This window comes from Phyllopteryx taeniolatus, chromosome 2, assembly GCF_024500385.1.
Source record: "Phyllopteryx taeniolatus isolate TA_2022b chromosome 2, UOR_Ptae_1.2, whole genome shotgun sequence".
Lineage (NCBI taxonomy): Eukaryota > Metazoa > Chordata > Actinopteri > Syngnathiformes > Syngnathidae > Phyllopteryx > Phyllopteryx taeniolatus.
In genome coordinates, this window is record NC_084503.1 from 31105352 (window position 1) to 31128251 (window position 22900).

Consider the following 22900-nt stretch of genomic DNA (forward strand, 5'->3'; position numbering starts at 1 on the left):
GTTCCATGTTTGTCGTGTGCTCATTAGGTTGTTGTGTCCACCTGTTCTCGTCTACTTTGTGTCGACCAATCAGCTCTCTCCAGCCACTCGTGTCTTGTCCAGGTGTTCCTCGTCGTCTCGTCAATTTGTTTGTATTTAGTTCCGTGGTTTCTTTCAGTTCTTGTCGGTTCATTGTCGTTGTCACATGTCTTTGCCATGTCATAGTCGTCAGTTGTCTTTATCATTGTGGTATGTCATTGTCAGGTGTCATTTTCTCTATCTATTCCACGTCTTACTCACAGGTCATAGTTTGTTTCCAGTTTTAGATATTCAAGTGTTTCTTTGTTACTTTGGTTTGATTATCTGTTGTGGGACTTCGTTCAGTTTTGCTTTAGCCAATATCCTTGTTTTCCCTTTTTGAAGATTAAATGTTATTATTTTGAGACTCCCGCACTCCTGCCTTGCCACCCTGCTTCCCTGCAATTGGGTCCACCATGTTCTTGCCTTGCGTTACTCTCCTTCGCCCTAACCACGTACGTGACACCATGCCTGCATGGGTTTTCTCCGGGTACTCCGGTTTCCTCCCACATTCCAAAAACATGCATGGTAGGTTAATTGAAGACTCTAAACTGCCCGTAGGTGTGAATGTGAGTGCTAATGGTTGTTTTGTTTATGTGACCTCGATTGGCTGGCGACCAGTTCAGGGGGTACCCCACCTCTCGCCAAAAGATAGGTGGGATAGGCTCCAGCACGCCCACGACCCTCGTGAGGATAAGCAGTTCGGAAAATTAATTGGTTTTTATTTTGTTCCATTTGGCACGTTTTCCCACCAGTGTGCTTTCTACTAGTCGCTCCTTAGTGGGTACAGAAGTGTGTTTAGAGAGTTAGATCATGGTGACATCTTGCAATGTGGAAAGCAAAAATCAGATCATTTGTGCGTGTGTGTTCAGTTATAGTCCTCACTATCTGAGGACAAAAGTCTGTTTAAATAGTCACGTCATGGGGACCTCTCATAGTTTGGGGAACGCAAATCAAGAAACCTTATCGGATGTAAATCGGAGCTATTCTGAGCTGAACACGTGACTTTTTAAGCATTGGCCTGTGTTTGTGTTTTTCTGTCTGCGTGAGAGAGACTCACAGCTGCGGACAAAACGGGGACATTGCATTATTTGTAATAATCCGCTAGATGGCGCTACTGGCATAAGTTTTGCAAAGACAAAGCCACTTCTTAGTTTTGGTGATCAAGTCAGTTCAATCAGTAGATTGTAGACATCCACCAATGCGCAACAATCCCAGAATAGAATACGTCTGAATTTTCTCATTAAGACTCATGCAGAATTCATTGAAAATGTAAAAAAAAAAAAAAAAATAAGTAAAAAAGTCTTGAAACACTCTCAATTATGTGTGTCTAATCCCTTCATGAAATTCAACCAGTTCAAAAGGACCAATTTAGCTTTTGCATCATCCTCCTCCTCAGGAAAAAGACTACAAAAGACAAAATGTTGAGGATCACCTCCAAAATGAACGAGGTGTTCCTTGTGGTAGTTACTTAGTAATCATCCAAATTAATTTTTAAACATAATCCTGCTTCAGCAGGGTACATGTATTGATTTTTTAAATGTGACACCCAAACATGATGAGGAAGGAAATCGGCATGGATGTGCTAGTGTGGTGTATTTGAGACGACTAACACAGCACACCACACATATAACCAACCGTATTTTGACAGACAATCGTGTGTCTCCTCCCACAAACCACATGTCTGTCATAGTACCAAAACTGACCTGCGAGAGGCAGCATGGGGCCACAGGGCATCCAGACTGCAGGCAAATCCAAAGAAAAAATAATGCAAGAAGCTAGTCTGTCGCCAAACTCTTTTCCTACTTTTTTTGTGGCGTTAACAAAACACAGGAGAAGTTGCGATGGTAAATATCAAACAAGTTTAGCATTTACGATTGTCAGGATAATCGCTCAGGGTAATTTTCAAAAACATTTGACAATTGGGCCTTTGCTAACATTGCTGTGTATGTAAAAGTGTTTTTGTTTTATTATTTACAATAAATCAATTAAAAATAATTTCATGCAAAAATTAAAATGTAATCCATCCATCATTCCATTTTCTTTTACCGCTTATCCTCACTAGGGTCGCGGGTGTGCTGGAGCCTATCCCAGCTATCTTCGGGCGAGAGGCAGGGTACACCCTGCACTGGTCGCCAGCCAATCGCAAGACACATAAACAACTATTCGCACACACATTCACACCTCCGGGCAATGTAGAGTCTTCAATCAGCCTACCACGCATGTTTTTGGAATGTGGGAAGAAACCAGAGTACCTGGAGAAAACCCATGCAGGCACGGGGAGAACATGCAAACTCCACACAGGCGAGGCCAGATTTGAACCCAGGCCCTCATAGCTGTGAGGCAGATTGGTGGTGTGATGGTGACTCGCCCATGTTCCGTGGGTCCTGGGGTGATGCCAGCTGGCGCCCGCCTTGGTCCCCTGCTCTGGCTGTTGGTGGAGCCCACCTGTCACTCCTCGGGGCTGCTTCCTCCTCTTCTCTCCGTTCCTTGCGTCCTACTGCGGTTGCCTCTTCCTTTTCCTGCGGGCTGTGGGGCCTGCTGTGGGGTTTTTGTCCCTGCCTGGTTTTGGAGGGGTGGGAGGTTCCTCCTCCCACATTCAGAGGCAGGTAGTGGGTGTTGGCGCGAATGTGGGGGTGGGGTCCCGGGGTCGGTGCTGCGGGGCTGGGTGGGGCAGCCCTATTCGTCGATGGTTGTCCGGCCTGATGGGCCCGACCTGCAGGACCCATGCCTCTTCATCACTTACTTAGCACACACTCACGCCACTGAATGTATATATTTTTCTCACCAGTCACATCTGGGCACATATAAATACATAAATAAATAAATAAATAAATGGAAATAAATGTGAGATGTGCTGACCAGTCGTCCACCGTGCTGCCCAAAAATGAAAATGTAATAAATGTAAATTTGAAGGGAAAACATTTTAAATGTAAAAAAACAATAAATAAAAAAGGCATTTTAATTCACCAATTTTATGGAACCAAAACAGAGAAAACGGCTAAATTAATGCAACAAGTATTACAAAACGAAAAAGGTGGCGGGATAGGGGTTTACTAATGGTCTCATCTTAAGAGGCCCTTACTTTGTCAGGAGACATTTTCGTAAAGCACCGATAGGAGCCTGTTTGTGTAAACTTTGTTGGATAAGGCCCCATTATCAACTGCCTGTTGTTTGCAGTATTCCTGTGAACTTTCACCCTACCCCCCACCATGCCACTCCTCCATTGCCTTTTTCCTATCGGGGCCATCTCAGTTAGGAGAAAGTCCCTTTCCCCCTTGCATTTTATGCAAAGTCTTTGAAAAGATAGTACTTTTGATGACAATTGTGACAGTATGTAACAAAGAACAACAACAAAAAGAGGGCATTGTAAGAAAGAATTACCACTGTTCTCTTTTTTATAAACTACAACACAGCAACACAACACATAATAATAATAATAATAATGCGTCAATTATTATTATTATTAAAATACATCGATTATTTACGTACATGTAGTTTCATGACGGCGGCACGGTGAGCGGTTAGAGCGTCAGCCTCACAGTTCTGAGGACCGGGGTGTGGAGTTTGCATGTTCTCCCCGTGCTTGCACTACGGTTTCCTCCCACATCCCAAAAACATGCATGGTAGGTTAATTGAAAACTCTAAATTGCCCGTAGGTGTGAATGTGAGTGCGAATGGTTGTTTGTATCTGCCCTGTGATTGGCTGGCAACCAGTTCAGGGTGTACCCCACCTCCTGCCCGATGATAGCTGGAATAGGCTCCAGCGCGCCCGCGACCCTCGTGAGGAGAAGCAGGGTCAGAAAATGGATGGATGGATAGTTTCATGACATGCAATGCTGCTGACTATTCTTGCTGCCTTTTATTCCCATTTATGTCTGTATATAGTACTCATAATAATAATAATAATAATAATAATAATAATAATAATAATGCGTATATTATTATTATTATTATAAAATTTATAAAGCGTCAGAAAAAAATGTCAACGGGTGTTTTAAGTTATTCAGCAACAGAAGCAAAGCAGCGCATCACCTCAATGTAGACGATCTTTGTCTTCATACTAGCAGCCACACGTCTGAACAAAATGTTCGCCACACGTGCACACGTGAACGCGCTTCCAAATCCCCGATCGACCAATCAGATGGCCGATATGGGCGCCAGCCATCCCCTTGTCTTTGTTGTGCCCATCGCTAACGTTGGGTTTAAAACGTTTCATCTAAAGCACGCATGTTTGCTCTTGTTTAAAGTTGTCGCTTTTTAATGTTTGAGGGTTGCCATGGTTGCAAACTCACGTGGGGGAAAAAGAGGGAAGTGACGACGAGCGGGGCTGTTGTTGGGACACGTGACGAGAGCTGTGCGACTGCTCATGTTTTGACTTCAGATGGGCATTTCAAATCGTTTATAGTCATCTGGATGATTTGGTTCGGTTTAGCTCGAATCGACTCTTTCGGATCCCCAAACACGTCTTTATAATTTTGCCCAATTTAAAGTGTGTAAAGTGTTTTGGATTGTGGGCACATGAATTTCATCCATTATTAACTGTAATTGAAATAACTATTCCCAATATTTAACATACCTTTGTACCGACTTGTATTATATGTGAATACAATGTCCATATCAAATACGGTAAATAAAAGTAGAAGGCATGTATTATGTTTGAAGAAGATTATTTAGAGCAACGGTGGACAACGTATGGCTCATGGTTGGTTGTGTTCTTTAATCCAGGTCACCGAGCATTTCTAATATCAAGAGTCCTTTAGTATTTGTTGGATTAATTTGGCTATTCTTTCTGTGAAATCGGTTCATAAAAATGTATTTTATTTTTTATTCATTTTTAAAATCAAATAATTGATTTATTGTAAATAAAACACCTATTTGTAAAATGAACAAATTACATTTTTTTATGTTATAATTTTTTTTTTGAAGAGGTACGCAAACGTTTGAGCTGTAGGGGCCAGTTTTGATTTTGAAGAATAAAATAAGATAGGCCAGGTAATTCATATGAGGTAAAAAGAAATGTTAATGTAATGAATTTAAAATATGTACAATTGTAAATTTTAATTAAAAATGACAAATTATGCTCATTAAATGTCTATAATTACTTTAATTATAATTAATAAACCAATTGTTTGAAATAAAATGTCAAATAGTTTTGCATTCAAATTATTGTATTTTATGTCAATTCGTTTATTTTAAGAATAATTCATGCTTAATTGTATACATTTCATTAATTGAATCATAAGTCATCATACAATAATTCGTCAAAATTATTCTTAATTTTACTGTTTTTTTAAATTTTTGGATGAAAAATGTTATGTTAGTACTAAATAATTCATACTCATTTTTTAATTGTATTACTTGTAATTAACTTACTTATAATTAACTAACCGAATATGTGAAACCACTCTTTACGTGTTTACTCTGCAAATACTTTTGATTGGTTATATTTCCAATTTATCAAGCAACAAATTATTTAATTAATCAATAATTTAGAGCGAAACGCTTCGAGGCGAGGGATCGTCAAGTAAAAGATCCGTTCCTTAGTGCCTGCTCGTTCGCCAACGATCCATCACTAGTTTTGACAAGCCGAGTGGGGAGGGAAGAAGCCATGGAGGAGTGTGTGTTGAGGAGGAGGAGGAAGAAGAAGAGGGGGTCAGCCTGTAATAAGCATCACGACGAGGCAGGCTCACTGTATTCCTTTCATCCGTACTTGGTTGTCCTTCGTCGTCCGTTTAGCAATCGACTGGCTCGCCAGCTTTTTTGTGGCGTGTGGAACGCTAGCTTTAGCTTTAGCTTTGCCGTAGTCCTGCCATTTCTTTTTGTTGTTGTTGTTGTTGTGGGGGAGAAAAGTTTTGAAATGAAGAGTCAACAGCAGCTAAGTCGATGGCGACCAACCAAGAAGACGCGGTGAACATGTCCGAGTCGTAGTTGAGGTGCTTAGCTGTGTGACGACGCGAATATGGCTCAGGTGGTGGAATTTAAAAGGCAGCTGTCACTATAGCCAAGCTCGCCAGTTTGACAAAAGAGACTGTCGCTTCAACAAAGCTATTTGGCCGACCATCACCTCCATTCCCTCCCGAGCGAGGCACGGCTTTTAGTAGTGGCGCTCGCAGGTGTCTTTTTGAACAAAATGGCAGAGTACAGTAGCATGCTAACAAAGCGACGCTTTGTTGCGGGATAGGGCCAAGCCAGCCCCAGCGAGGTTGCGCCGCAAAGGGGCTTGTTCACGCCGAGCTTATAGTAGATTCTTGAGGAGCTGCTGTTTGCTATCGAAAGAGGACTGAGGGCAGAAGACCCATCAAGCCTGATGACACTGGACAACATGAAGCCCGAGAGAGGTAGGTTGAACAACTCTAAAATGGCCATGATGTCACTGTGTTACCTCACTGTATCCATATGTGTTGAGGTAGTTTCTAAGAGACATGATGTCACTGTTTCTCCTCACTGTATCCATATATATGTCGTCCCAAGCAAATGAGGACACCCATTTTTCTCCTGCTCCATGTCAGCTTGTTTGTTTTCCTTGTTTTAGTGCAGCCCTGTTGTGGAAATGAGGCACCCGCCTTATGCTCTGCAACCTGTTTACGTCTGCAGCAGTGATGAGGGTGAAACAGGGACAAGTGTGGGGGGACACCCTTGTTTGTGATTATGTTAATTCCACTGAGGCATTCATTTGGAGACACCGTCTGCATCCCTAATCATGAAAAGAAAGCTGCATTTAGTGATTGATTTTAAACTGGTGACAGTGCCGTGATGAGATTAGCTGTAGTCAATCATGGGCCTGCCCTGTGTTTTGACGAGGTTATGAAAGACACAGTTGTGGTGGTGGCATGCACCTTCGCTGTCACCTTTTCATGTAATGTAATTGCCTTTGAAGGGTTCTCTCGACAGAAGCAGACGTCTTCCATGATGAGACGGAGCAAAAAAAAAAAAACAAATATATATATATATATATATATAAAGGGCATTGACGCTTGAGTAATTATAGCTTCCTATAATGCAGCATGGCATTCTGGGTCAACTGTGAACAGTGAGCAGGCGGCAGCGACTGTCATGTGCCGCCGTGATGGTCATGACCGATTGAGCGTTAGAGAGATGCTTTACGGCCGTGTTCTCTTTTGTGTGTTTACTTTTTTTGTAAGACTGGTGGCAGAATTGACATTGCTGCAGTGATGTTAGCTTTACACTGCAACCACTTCATAAAAACTGGGTTTTTCTGTCTTTTTGCATTTCACATACAGTGGCGCCTGACTCACGAGTGCACCAACTTCTGAGTTTTCCGAGTTATGAGCGTTGTTCTATGGAAAGCCGTTTCAGCTTTTATTTGACATCAACCAACCGGTACATGGGCCTGTACCAGTATGCTCTTTTGTCTTCACTAGTAGGACAGCTATGTGTTACTAGTGAGGCAAAACTGCACTAGGTGACAACTGTGTGTCGGGCTGATCCAATTAATCAAATCAATTACAAAAAAGCCAGAAGAAAACTCTCCGCCTTGAAAGTTCACAGGGATCATTTTTACACTTTGACTAATGTCACTTTAGATGCACTGACCACTACGTGTAGAAATAAGTTAGTGAGATGGCGGCAAGCCAGGAGGAAAGAGTCCGTCATAGACAAGACAGTTTGGGATAATTTCACAAAGGAAGCTAAAGTGCATTGTGTCTACTGTTAAGCAGAATTGGCATACCAAAACAGCATGTCTACGATCACCAGCACAAGGTAACGTATCGATATTAGCTAATTTAATATAGCCTACCACCACTGGTTAAAAGTATTGTAATGTCCGTACAAGGATAGAACAGCCGCCGGTGCACTTACAACCCCAATTCCAATGAAGTTGGGACGTTTTGTTAAACATAAATAAAAACAGAATACAATGATTTGCAAATCATGTTAGACCTATATTTAATTGAATGCATGACAAAGACAAGATATTTAATGTTCAAATTGATAAACTTTATTGTTTTTAGCAAATAACCATTAACTTAGAATTTTATGGCTGCAACATGTTCCAAAAAAGATGGGACAGGGTCATGTTTACCACTGTGTGACATCACCTTTTCTTTTAACAACATTCAATAAATGTTTGGGAACTGAGGACACTAATTGTTGAAGCTTTCTGGGTGGAATTCTTTCCCATTCTTGCTTAATGTACAGCTTCAGCTGTTCAACAGTCCGGAGTCTCCGTTGTCGTATTTTACGCTTCATAATGCGCCACACATTTTCAATGAGAGACAGGTCTGGACTGCAGACAGGGCAGTCTAGTACCCGGACTCTTTTACTACGAAGCCACGCTGTTGTCACACGTGCAGAATGTGGTTTGGCATTGTCTTGCTGAAATAAGCAGGGGCGTCCATGAAAAAGATGTTGCTTGGATGGCAGCATATGTTTCTCCAAAATCTGTACGTAACTTTCAGCGTTAATGGTGCCTTCACAGATGTGCAAGTTACCCATGCCATTGGCACTAACACAGCCCCATACCATCACAGATGCTTGCTTTTGAAATTTGCGTCCATAACAGTCCGGATGGTTCTTTTCTTCTTTGGCCCAGAGGACACGACGTCCACAATATACAAAAAAAATCTGAAATGTGGACTCGTCGGACCACAGAAAAGTGTGGGATGGCCCAAACAAGTGTTTGATGATCATTTATTTATTTTTTGCCACCTGTCCCAGCTTTTTTGTAGCATGTTACAGCCCTAAAATTATTATTAAGTTAATGATTATTTGCTAAAAACAATAAAGTTGATCAGTTTGAACATTAAATCTTTTTGTAGTGTATTCAATTAAATATAGGTTGAACATGATTTGCAAATAATTGTATATTTTTTTTTATTCATGTTTAACACAATGTCCCAACTTCATTGGAATTGGGGTTGTAGAATTGCTCTATTGAACAAAGAGTAACAAAAGAAACGCGTAATAAGCACATTGATACACGACGAGTCACTCAACATTAAGGCTTGCTAGGGCTAAATTGAGCAGATCACAACCAACTCTACTCGCTGACGCACACATCACTCACCAGGTCAGGCTCCGCCTTTTAAAGCCCTCTTTATACTCCCGTGCTCCCTATGCGGCACTTGACGCACACACGGCACAAATTGTCGCTGCGCACAGAACGCCGTGGAGATCATCTCTTGTGATTGGTCTGTTTTAGTCACATGCTGTGATGACGTACTCGCAGTTGCCCTTGGTTCCACATACCACTGCTGCCTTCTTGATCGATTTTGCAGTATAATTAATAGACTTTAAGCCGATCTGATCGGTCTTATCGGTATCGGCCGATAATTAGCATTTTATGCTGATCGGCTTTCATGTCATAAGTTGCAGATCTGATCAATGACGTCATCGATTGGCTACGCACAAGACATTTAACTCCGCGTCACCGTTGTGTATGAATCCAAAAGCTAGTTTATTTTTAGCCTTGTCACGTGTCTTGTTGCGCAGTAAATAAAGTTTTTTTCAATCTTGTCGGTGAAAAAACACGTCGGTGTGGGACTATTTTACGGTGTCTCAGACAAACATTATTACTGTTATTTGCAGTCTGTGCACTACTGAAGTACGTCGTGGGGAACGTCATATAAATGCTTCAACACAACAAATTTGATCAGGCACCTGAAAAATGTACAGAAGGAGGAGCATGCCGCGTTCAAGCAACACAGCGTGAAGAACAACAACAAAAAACAAAAACAAAGGAAAAGCCAAACGGACACAAATTTTGGACAACACACATCCACATAGCTGGGACAGTGAGAAAGTTAGAGTAAGCCTGTCATTGACAGTATTTATTAAAGTAATTTAATTGCAATAAAGTAGTTTAATTGCAGTAAGTTATTACCCATTATTTCTGTTATGTTGATGTAATGTTGATTTGACAAACTTATGTCAGTGGTCAATCCTTGAATGCCCCCTAGAGGTCATTGATGTTTTAACTTGTGTTTAATATGCTAGAGAATACATTTGAAGATACTCAAGTATATAGTACACAAGTATATACACTAAATGAACAAGTCATGTAAACGGACACATTGCTCCATCTTGTGATCGGTTATCGTTTTTAAGAACTTGTTGATCGGTGATGGGCCCCAAAAATCCTGATCATGTAAAGCCTAACAATTATACACGTACCTCACAGGCAGATTTGTTGTTTTATGTGTTGGTATTGTTGTTTAGTAATGTAAATTATTATTTATTTTTTTACTCAATTAATTGACAGGATAATCAATCGTAAAAATATACGTAATTTGCACCCTTATCTGAGTGCTACTAGTGACATGATAAAATTCTACCTGTTAACATCACAGATGTCAACTAGTGCACAGTTTAGTTGTCCTACTTGTGTGCCAAAATTGCCCTACTAGTGTGCAGAAATGTCATACAGTGGTGGAAGACAGTAGTGGAAAAAAGGTACTAGTAAGGCTGTCATTCTACTAATGCACTGAATCGTCATTTGATGACAAATAGCATATTGGTACATTTACCTTTAGCTCGATAATAAGGATATCTTGATCATGATTTTTACTGTGTTACAAGCTAAACTTTGAGGTACGAGAGAGTGTCAGATACACCACTGCTAGATTAGAGTTGAGATAGGAGTCGATTGACTTATGAGCTCATTCACGGAACAAATTACACTTGTAAGTCAATGTGCCACTGTACAGGCGACAGCATTGTCAAAACAGTCCTTGGCATTGAGACCTGAAAAACTAGTGTCATATGTATGCCAGGCCAGTAGTTACCGAAGCACTACATGCTCAAACGTCTTGCGACTCAAGACTCAATCAGAATCATCTTTATTTGCCAAGTATGTCCAAAAAACACACAAGGAATTTGTCTCCGGTAGTTGGAGCCGCTCTAGTACAACAACAGACAGTCAATTGACAGAGAACACTTTTGAGACATAGAGATATTGACAAAAAAACAGTTACTGAGCAATAAAGGGTTGCTAGTTATCTGGTAATGCCGGTACATTTTACTTCTTTTTTTTTTTTGACAATTGTGCAAAAAGATGCAGAGGCCTCTAGCACTTAGAGCAGTTCGAAAGACTGATATTGCAATAGTCCGGTGCAATGACCATTGTGCAAAGGGTGCCGAGACTTCAAGCGAGTAGTGCGATAATAAGGGACAATGCCGATTGTGCAAATGTTGCAGATACTCCTCAATCAGTGTGCAAATGGAGCAGATGCTACTCTGGCATGAGTGGCCAGTAATGGGCAACAACAGATATGGAAATAGTGCAGCGTGGCGAGACTACTACAGTGAGTGCACGAGTAATATATAATTGGCCCCACAGAAATGTAACAACAAACGCAAGTCAAAAAATTGCCAGCATGTTGTAATGGAATTGTAGGTTAGCTGTTTAAGAAGTTGATTCCAAGAGGGAAGAAGCTGTTGGAATGTCTGCTAGTTCTAGTTTGCATTGATCAGTAGTGCCTACCTGAGGGAAGGAGCTGGTGACCGGGATGTGGAGGGTCCGAGAGGATTTTGCACGCTCTTGTCTTAGTTCTGGCAGCGTGCAAGTCCTCAAGGGTGGGTAGGGGGGTACCGACAATCCTTTCAGCAGTTTTGATTGTCCGTTGCAGTCGGAGTTTGTCCTTTTTTATAGCAGCACCAAACCAGACTGTGTTGGAAGAACACAGGACTGATTCGATGACCACTGTGTAGAACTGTCTCAGCAGCTCCTGTGGCAGGCCGTGCTTCCTCAGAAGCCGCAGGAAGTACATCCTCTGCTGGGCCTGTTTGAGGACGGAGTTGATGTTGGTCACCCACTTCAGGTCCTGAGAGACTGTAATTCCCAGGAACTTGAAGGTCTTGACAGTTGACACAAGGCAGCTGGACAGTGTGAGGGGCAGCTGTGGCGAAGGATGCCTCCTGAAGTCCAGTCTTGAGCGAGTTCAGCTCCAGGTTGTGTCGGCCGCACCACACCTCCAGCCGCTCCACTTCCTGTCGATATGCAGACTCGTAACCTTGATGAGGCCGATGACAGTGGTGTCATCTGCAAACTTCAGGAGTTTGACAGCCGGGTGCGTTGAGGTGCAGTCGTTCATGTGGAGAGAGGACACAACCTTTGGGCGCCCCAGTGCTGATGCTGCGTGTGGATGAGGTGGCCTCCCCCAGCCTCACCTGCTGTGTCCTGCCCGTCAGGAAGCTGTAAATCCACTGGCAGATGGCAGGTGAGACGCTGAGCTGGAGAAGGTTGGATGAAAGGAGTTCAGGGATGATGGTGTTGAACGCTGAGCTGAAGTCCACGAACAGGATCCTCGCGTAGGTCCCTGCACTGTCGAGGTGTTCTAGGATGAACTGCAGTCCCATGTTGACTGCATCATCCACAGACCTGTTCGCTCGGTAGGCAAACTGCAGGGGGTCCAGCAGGGGACCTGAGACGCTCTTGAGGTGGTCCAGCACCTGACGTTCAAAGGACTTCATGACCACAGATGTCAAGGCAACAGGCCTGTAGTCATTTAGACCCGAGATTGTAGATTTCTTGGGGACTGGAATGATGGTGGAGCGTTTGAAACAGGATGGTACAGAGATCCTACATAATTTCCACTTTAGGGCCAAATCATAAGATCTGACATTCAACTGCCTTTACCTTCTACACAGAACCCAGCGAGGGCAGATTATTGCCACACTGTGTGTGCTTTCACAAAGTGACGCTGCATCCGGCAATTAGATAAAATGTGTGGTGTCATAACCTGAAATTGTACGTCAGTCAGAACATGCCGTAGTCTATCACTAACCCTTGCTAATGCAGTTGTAGTCATAATTAAAATAAATATTTGTATGAAAACCACTGCTGCTTATCATTTAAAAACAAGTAAGAACTGTTATGTTTTTCCACTGGTTGATACGACAACGCAATTTTGTAGACTAAAATTAAAACGTTTTTAATCGTTTCTCAAAGTGAGAATTTTTATTTTTGTTTATCTAAATGTGTGCTAGCACGTTGCTCAGGATAATGTACTTGATAACGTGTATATTTACTGTGACCAATGGAAGCACATTTCTAAAAGTTTCTACCCAAATATTTTTGTCATTCTGGACGTGAAACATTACAAAAACTATTTATTGTCAAGTAAATTTGCCTTAACACCTGTTTGCAAACGTTGGCCCTTGAGGGCCTCCAAAATGCTGTTGTCATGCAAACTACCAGCCATGTTTTCAGTTTCAAATGAGGACATTTCACAGCTCCAAAATGCTGTTGTCACGCAAACAAGCTGCAATGTTTTCAATTTCAAATGTTGGCATTTGAAGGCTCCAAAGAGCTGTTGTCATGTATACACACTTCCATATTTTCAGTTAACACTGATCTAGTGTAAAAGTGCCCCTCAGTCTGCTCTTCACCCGTCATGTACTATTACCATGTCACCCTGTCGCTGGCTGCTATGTTCGAATTATGGCAGCTTGTGCCAGTAGATGCTGGCCCACAGCAGTAAGTCTACTCCATGATTGGCAGTCAGCGGAACGCTACTGTTCATGTAGAACATGCTGTACTGTTCCAATGCTGGTGAACTCAGTTGGGACGCTCACTGCCCAGACGCCTTCTCTTGCCTGTATCCCTTGACCGGCATTGCTCAAAAGAAGGCACTGCATTTGCTGAAATAAGGTGTTTACGTAGCAGCTGAGCATGAAGGATAATAGAGCAGGCAGTTTCACCATGGTATGCTGGTTTGAGGCACCCTATGCAGTTTTAGGTTGGAGGGGGACTTGTCTCGACTTGTCCAGAAGTGTGCCATCTGTTGCTATAGAGCAGGGGTGCCCAAACTTTTTTGCCCCAAGATCTACTTTTCAAGCAGCCAACCTCCCGCGATCTACCTTTTTTTGGGTGGTGGGGGCCACGACCATGTCGGCGGTTTGAGAGCGCAGAGCGCTACCAGTGAGCTAAAATTCTGGGCCGCCGACACAGCTCAGCACCTATCTATGTTGATATATCTTGCATCACCGCATAAGCCAATCTTGCACAACACAACATAATTAACAATGTAAATTTTTTTGTCATTACCTGAGTTTACTCCGATGACTTGCACTGAAGTGAATCAGCCAGGGATGCATAGTCAGTGTCGTATTTTCCATGCAGAGTCCTATAATGCCGCTCCACATTTCCGTTCTTTGGTAATGCGATGGCAGACTGGCAGATGAGGCATACGCATTTCGAAAATGTCATCGTGAAAAAATACTCCTCGTCCCATTCCGTATGAAAGTGGTAAGTTTTTGTCTTCTTACTTGGTCCAGCTCCCCCACTCATTTTTATACCCTTTCTTAAGTTTAAGAGAAAACACAGAGAGATAAAAATTGGAGGTAACTCACTGACTATCTTGTTAGTTTTGACACACTTGGCACCGTTGTTATCTGATATCATCGATTATACATGTATAGCAATCAAGCAATGGGATGGATGATAGGCTGATGTCTTTTTTTTTTATGTCACGCGATGTCATGCTATCTACCAATACTACCGTCAATCGCGATCGACGCATTAAGCACCCCTGCAATAGAGAATATATTAACACTGCAACATTGCTTATTTAAAAAAATAGTTCTACTAACTGTCTGTTAATTTTAAGTTCAACCAAAAAAATTTTAAAGTACCCTTCAAAAGTCAACAAAACTTAAGAGTTTGAACTATGCAAGAAAACAAGTAAACAGTTCAGTGAGTCTTCCGTTTAAAGGAGTATTATGCCTTTTCTTTGGATTTTTTTTGGGAATGCCACTATAGAAAAGACAATGGACCAAACATATTGACTTGGAATTAAGCTCTTGGTCCATAGCGACTATTCACCCACTTGTAAGCTGCTTAACTCATGAGAAGGTTGCTCGAAGTCGGCCCACTAGTTTGCTTGCCACTGAGTCACATGACTGAATCATCTCCGCTGATTCGGCAAATGAGGACTTAAATGCGCTTCCTCCTTTCTCTCTTCCTCCTATGCCATCCATGCACCCGATAATCATCGATAATGTAAAATTGCACATCGTTAAATTCATGTTCACGATTATATCGAAGGTATTGCCCATCGCGACTATGTACTAATCTCACTAAAAACAAGGCATTGCAATTGCACAAATTTATATTGCTTAAACGAATAAATCAATACAAAATTATTAAAATATTTACTTTGCACTGACATTCCAACAATGTATAATATAAAAAAAAATGTTGTAATGGCAGCAGTCCCCAAACCTTTTTGCGGCATTTACCGTTTTCATGTGGAAAATTTGTGGTTATTTACACAACAGAGATAAATAACCACGTTATATAACAATAGCTATAATTTACACACGCCGGCCATATGCCGCATTACAACATGTGTTACGACAGTAACAGTACAGTGCCGTAAAGTGTCATGGTATTTTGGTGCATTTTGTCTGACTTGTATGATAAATAAAGTTCTCGTTAGCACACAGTTGTTGTCTGCGCGTTATTAGACAAAATAATCTGGTGATGAATCTTCACTTTTTGTTGTTGCCCTTCTTCCTCGCTGCCATTTTGTGGTCCCACTGCCACCGGTATGAATCAATTAAGGCTTGCGGCTTTAGCTTTGTTAGCTTCGGCTATCGACTTGAGGCTAACCCCAATCCATGGCCCTTATCCAGTCAAGCGCATGCCATTCCTGGGTTTTCCTTGCATTATCACAACATCCTGTCTTGGCCAGGTTGTTTCTGTGATAAAAGTTGTTTGGTCTGAAACAGACAATGCACATTTAGGCCATTCTAGGTGGTTGAAAATTTTATGTGACTTAGAAATTTGCACTGGCCCGACAATAGGTCGGTGGTGGCTCAACATGTTAGTAGCAATCCCACTCATATACTAGGAAGGGCACGCAGCGCTCCAATATGATTGGCTGGAGGACATGCGCTGCTGCAATATGATTGCCTGCTGTATGCCGCCAGAGGACACACCGTACTGCTTCAAATCCAATCGGGAAAAGAAGTATGTAACTTTAGTGTGGTGGTGTTTTAATATCGACTGTAATATAATGTTGGAATTGTGCTGCATCCACCGAGAGGTGTTTAAATGATACATTTCCTATTCAGCTGATATTAAAACTGAATAAATTGTGCAGCTGTCCTAAGTCTGGTGTCTGCTCAGTGTACATCAATCTTTTTTGGGCAGTAAATCAGATCTATTCAAAGGAAAGCAGACAGCAAACCTCTGATCATAGGATCAGAGTTGGTATTATGGGGGGGAAAAAAAAAAAAAAAAAAAAAAAAAGCATAATGTTGAAACAATCTCAATTTGTGCTGAGATTATGCAGCATGCCTCTGTTGCATGTTGCAAGCCACGGTTATGTTATTGAGGGCAAAAGATGAGCACTTATGCCGTGCTAACCAGAGTCATCTGACCCCCTTGTTTTGCTGCGGGTTGAGCAATGAGTCAGGTCAGTGTGGGAGAGCACGTTGAACAGTGTGCTCCAAATAACCAATTGCACCGTTGAAATGTCTGGCTCAACCAACCACTTTTTACAGGTCCCATAAAGAAAACCCCAGACTGCATGCACCACTCAGCTATTAAGTTTCAAACACCCTTTAGTCAAAGTACTAGTAAAGCTTTTGTTGTTGTTGTTTTACATGTACAGTGGGTACAGAAAGTATTCAGACCCCCTTAAATTTGTCACTCTTTGTTATATTGCATTTCCTAAAATCAGTTAAGTTCATTTTTTACCCTCATTCATGTACACACAGCACCCCATATTGACAGAAAGTCTTTTTGGGAATGATGCAACAAGTTTTCCACACCTGGATTTGGGGATCCTCTGCCATTCCTCCTTGCAGATCCTCCCCAGTTTGTCAGGTTGGTTGGTGAACATTGCTGGACAGCCATTTTCAGGTCTCTCCAGAGATGCTCAATTGGGTTTAAGTCAGGGCTCTGGCTGGGCCATTTCACATTATTATTATTATTATTATTATTATTATTATTATTATTATCTGCATCTCATAAGATGCCTACAGGTGCAATATCTATTAATTTTGCTAAAGCATTTGACATGGTTGATCATTATCTCCTTTTAGATAAATTACATGCTATTGGTCTCTGTACCTGTAGTGGTACACTCGCCTGACTTTGGTGCGGGCAGCGTGGGTTCAGTTCCCACTCAGTGACGGTGTGAATGTGAGTGCGGATGGTTGTCCATGTCTATATGTGCCTGGCGACCAGTTCAGGGTGCAGTCCGCCTTTCGCCCCAAGTCAGCTGGGGTAGGCTCCAGTGCCCCGCGACCCTAACCAGGACAAGTGGTGTTGAAAATGGATGGATGGGTGGTCTCTACCAACTATTATTATTCAATTATTTTCTTCATCAAAGAAGTCAATGTGTTTTCGTTCAGGGCAGCCTGTCAGAGTTTTAAGATTACCAATATTGGAGTACTGGACGGTTCATCTTTCGGTCCTGTTGTGTTCTCCATCAATGACCTCCCACGAGTCTGTTCTATTCTGATACGTTCATATATACACACACACACACACACACACACACACACACACAGGCATGTGCCCAAAAATTTGAATATCGAGGGAAAGTCCATTTATTACAATAATTTGTTTCAAAAAGTGAAACTTGTATGTTATATTAGTTCACCATACACAAAAGTGAAATATTTCAAGCCGAGCTGTGGGTCGTGACCGAAAGAACAAGATCCCAGATACAAGCGGCCGAAATGAGTTTCCTCCGTAGGGTGTCCGGGCTCTTCCTTAGAGATAGGGTGAGAAGCTCAGTCATCAGGAAGGATCTCAGAGTGGAGCTGTTGCTCCTCCACATCGAGAGGAGCCAGATGTGGCTGGGGCATCTGATTCGGATACCTCCCGGACGCCTCCCTGATGAGGTGTTCCGGGCACGTTTCGCCGGGAGGAGACCCCGGGGACGACCCAGGACACCCTGGAGACACTATGTCTTTCGGCTGCCCTGGGAACGCTTCGGATCCCCCCGGAAGAGCTGGATGAAGTGGATATGTTTAATCGAATACACTACAAAGACAAGATATTTAATGTTCAAACTGATAAACGTTATTGTTTTTAGCAAATAAACATTAACTTAGAATTTTATGGCTGCAACACCTTCCAAAAAAGCTGGGACAGGGTCATGTTTACCACTGTGTTACATCACCTTTTCTTTTAACAACATTCAATTAACGTTTGGGAACTGAGGACACTAATTGTTGAAGCTTTGTAGGTGGAATTCTTTCCCATTCTTGCTTGATGTACAGCTTCAGCTGTTCAACAGTCCGGGGTCTCCGTTGTCGTATTTTACGCTTCGTAATCCGCCACACATTTTCAATCGGAGACAGATCTGGACTGCAGGCAGGCCAATCTAGTACCCTGCACTCTTTTACTACGCGTGCAGAATGTGGTTTGGCATTGTCTTGTTGAAATAAGCAGGGGCGTCCATGAAAAAGATGTTGCTTGGATGGCAGCATATGTTTCTCCAAAACCTGTACGTACCTTTCAGCATTAATGGTGCCTTCACAGATGTCTAAATTACCCATGCCATTGGCACGAACACAGCCCCATACCATCACAGATGCTGGCTTTTGAACTTTGCATCCATAACAGTCCGGAAGGTTATTTTCCTCTTTGGCCCAGAGGACACGATGTCTGACACAATGTCCACAATGTGGCCTTGTCGGACCACAGAACACTTATCCACTTTGCATCAGTCCATCTTAGATTAGCTCGGGCCCAGAGAAGCCGGCGGTGTTTCTGGGTGTTGTTGATAAATGGCTTTTGCTTTGCATAGTAGTTTCAAGTTGCACGTACGGATTTAGCGCCAAACTGTATTTACTGACATTGGTTTTCTGAAGTGTTCCTGAGCCCATATGGTGATATCCTTTACACATTGATGTCGGTTTTTGATGCAGTGCCGCATGACGGATCGAAGGTCACGGGCATTCAATGTTGGTTTTCAGCCTTGCCGCTTCCATGCAGTGATTTCTCCAGATTCTATGAACCTTTTGATGACGATATGGACCGTAGATGATGAAATCCCTAAATTCCTTGCAATTGTACATTGAGGATCATTGTCTTTAAACTGATTGACTATTTTCTCATGCACTTGTTCACAAAGAGGTGTACCTCGCCCCATCTTTGCTTGTGAATTGAGCAATTCAGGGAAGCTCCTTTTATACTCAATCATTGCACCCACCTGTTCCCAATTAGCCTGTTCACCTGTGGGATGTTCCAAACAGGTGTTTGATGAGCATTCCTCAACTTTCTCAATCTTTTTTGCCACCTCTCCCAGCTTTTTTGTAACGTGTTGCAGCCATTTTTGTATTAATTTCATTGAATTGGCCATGAATGTGGAGTTTTATATTCTCTCACATAAGCTGCTTCTTGTTTCTGTTAAAGCTCTGATAGTATGTCAACGGCAGAAAAATGCTTTTATGGGCAGTGTGTAAGAGGCTAATGAGGGTCAATCCTCAGCCAGTATTTATCCTTGATGCTGTTGTGACGAGTCAAATCTTAAATAGCCTAGCAAAGTGTCGTCGCTGCAAGGGATTGGGCCTTCCAGTCTTCCCAGTGCGGTAATGCACTTACGTAATATTGGAACATTTTATGTTACACATGTTTAGTGATGATGTGCACATGCTAAGTGCTTGACACACTACTGAGGTTCAATGTTAACAAGCTGCAGAGTCTAAGCGGCAGACTGGTTAAGCCGAAAGTAGCAGCATGGGTCATCTTTCTGCTGCCAGTTTGCCACCCGTTTATAGTGATGTCATCGCTATACAACAGAAAGAGCCATCTGGACTTGGTGGTTTATTTTCAAGGTGTGGAGTGGTTGGTCAAATGTCTCATAAGGTTTTTGTTTATTTAGGTCTCTCTTTGGCATGGTCATTTATTTTATTGATTGCTAAGTTTTTGAGCTGGAAAAACAAAAAATGGACCTTTTTATGTTGGTTAGTACAAGGTTAACACTAATATGCATTTATGATCAAAGGGTGCATTGTAGTCTTCTTGTGCATACTTTATTTAACAACTGCATATTAAATGAAAACAAAGAATTGATTTCTTCACGAAGAACATTTGTATTGATTATGTTTTCCAGCTTCTAAGAAAGAACGTTTTACATTTTTGTCTTACTTTTATTTTAGAAAGGTATCGTGTAGATAAAAAAAAAAACAGGGCCAGACTTGTGCAACTCTGCCCTATAATAAGAGATGGTTGATCTTTTTCTGGGAATGTGCCTTGCAGCCTTCATCTCATCCTACTGCTTCAGTCTTCCCTTTGCATGTGATATTTTAAGGGGTGGGGGAGGGGGTATCAGTGAAGGGTATTGTGGAGGTGTTTGCATGAGAGGGCAGACATCCCTGTGGTGAGCAAAAAGGGAGCAGCATGGGAAAGGGTGCACTTATCCTTGTCCTAATTAATAAGGCAAAATCTGAAACTGGCAGTAAATTTTATGGTGACCATGTAGCTCTTCTCACAGCAGATACATTATACTGTTAACAGAGAGCACCTCGGGGACTTGTTGTGGAGGCATTGAGCACATTGTTTATTAACAACACTATGAGGCTTCAGTAAATTTGAGACCACTATCCCCTTTCCCCTTGTCCATTTACACATATCTCTTCAAGCAAACCAATTTGCTTGAGTATTTTTGGGAGACACCAGCCCTGTAGATCTTCATCTTTGCACTAGTTCAGCTGACAGTAAGGCTATGCTGTTCCACGAGGTTAATATTCTTTTTTCCCCTGTGCTCAGCTGATTTTTATTGTCAGGTTTTTTCCTTTTTTCTTTTGATGGGGTAGCGCACTGGTAGTGGGTGCTGTAAATTTGGATTCCTGACTGAAGGAGGCTAGTATAGTGGTTTCTTGACTTACGAGTTTATTTTGTTCTGTGACTAAGCTTGTAAATTAATGTACTCGTATCTCAAATTTCGATTCAGACGTGGGACGCTATTCAGATTTTGCTGTGCTATCTCGCGGATTCATAGCTGGCGCTCGCTAATGCCGCAAATTTTGGCTAGTAACGCAAAGAAAATGGAACGGATGACAGCTCTTAACCCGAAAAGCTTATGAATTGGTGTACTCATTAAGTCAAGGTACCACTACTGATATTTCAGACCCGCCAATGTGTATGCACATTGCATAGCAGGTAGTTTGTGTGTTGTGATACTCCCAAAAAAAAAAAGGTTGGCAAATCTGATTCTTGACTGACTTAACAGCAAACAGATCATGTCATACAAGCTGTCTAATGTTTTTGTAAATACCACAAGCCGTCTCATTCCTGATGCACTGCATGCAGCTTGTCGGTCATCCAAAATCATCTACCACCACATCAATATGTCACTACCGCAAGTGACTCACTTCCCTCATTGAGTAGTTTTGTCTTGTTTTCTTTTGTTTTGTCTTGACCCATCAAGTCCTTGCCCTAATTTACTGGCTGTGAAAGCCAGCATTTTCACAACTTCTTTTCGGTGTTGCTGTTGTGACTAAGTTGTCATAAGAATATTTCATCTGATGTTCTACTATAATGTTGGAATGCTGTAATGACAGGGTGAGAAGTTTAACACCTAATTCTCATTTTTCGCACTCTGTTTCGGTGAAAGCAACCTCTACCGCCTGACAAGCATTTTATACGTCATACCAAAATGCTGGTGCTGATATTGTCACACATTTAAATTATGATCTGATTGATGTGACACACTTTCCTCAAGACCTGCTGTTCGCTGGTGCTCGGAATGCTTCTCTGCGACTCCCCTTTCTAGAAGTTAGCATGAGAAGCGCAGGCGAGGTCAAACGCCCATGCGTTCACGTCCAAGGTTGGCTCTGGTTACAGACACAGACCAGCGTGTCCTACTAACCCCAGTGTCTTGAGCACACCATCATTGGACCTGCTGCTTCACCATGAATGCAAACAGCAGAGAAACTGCCCACGTGATCAGACTCAACCTTACTTTGGACAGTAATCAGAATCAGAATCGTCTTTATTTGCCAAGTATGTCCAAAAACACACAAGGAATTTGTCTCCGGTAGTTGGAGCCGCCCTAGTACGACAACAGACAGTCAATTTACAGAACACTTTGGAGACAGAAAGACCTTGACAAAAAAACAGTCACTGAGCAGTAAAGGGTTCCTAGTTATCTGGTAATGCCGGTACATTATTTATTTATTTTTTGACAATTGTGCAAAAAGATGCAGTCCTCTAGCACTTAGAGGAGTTCGAATTACTAATATTGCAATAGTCCGGTGCAATGACGATTGTGCAAAGGGCGCCGAGACTTCAAGGAATGTATGCGGTTTAAAGTGACGAGTAGTGCGATAATCTGGGACAATGTTGATTGTGCAAATGTTGCAGATACTCCTCAATCAGTGTGCAAATGGAGCAGATGCTACTCTGGCATGAGTGGCCAGTATATGCAAATAGTGCAGCATGGCGAGACAACTACAGTGAGTACACGAGTAATACATAATTGGCCCCACAGAAATGTGACAACGAACTCAAGTAAAAAAATTGCCAGCATGTTGTAATGGAATTGTAGGTTAGGTGTTTAAGAAGTTGATCGCAAGAGGGAAGAAGCTGTTGGAATGTCTGCTAGTTCTAGTTTGCATTGATCGGTAGCGCCTACCTGAGGGAAGGAGCTGGAAGAGCTGGTGACCGGAAGTCACTGAGAGGATTTTGCACGCTCTTGTCTTAGTTCTGGCAGCTTGCAAGTCCTCAATGGTGGGTAGGGGGGTACAGACAATCCTTTCAGCAGTTTTGATTGTCCGTTGCAGTCGGAGTTTGTCCTTTTTTGTAGCAGCACCAAACCAGACTGTGATGGAAGAACACAGGACTGATTCGATGACCGCTGTGTAGAACTGCCTCAGCAGCTCCTGTGGCAGGCCGTGCTTTCTCAGAAGCCGC

At 42.2% G+C, this 22900-nt stretch overlaps 1 protein-coding gene across 3 annotated transcripts in view; it reads left to right on the forward strand.

The window, feature by feature from the left end:
• Positions 1-5647: 5647 nt before the first annotated feature.
• atosa (atos homolog A) overlaps positions 5648-22900 on the forward strand; it is a 59914-nt gene continuing 42661 nt past the window's right edge. For 2 of the 3 annotated variants that reach the window (XM_061765699.1, XM_061765701.1), the window contains exon 1: positions 5649-6398. In XM_061765699.1, coding sequence (XP_061621683.1) covers positions 6368-6398 — 31 coding nt within the window. In that variant the 5' untranslated portion in view covers positions 5649-6367. Of the gene's footprint in view, positions 6399-22900 lie in introns of all 3 variants that reach the window. The other variant, XM_061765702.1, reaches the window with a different exon arrangement.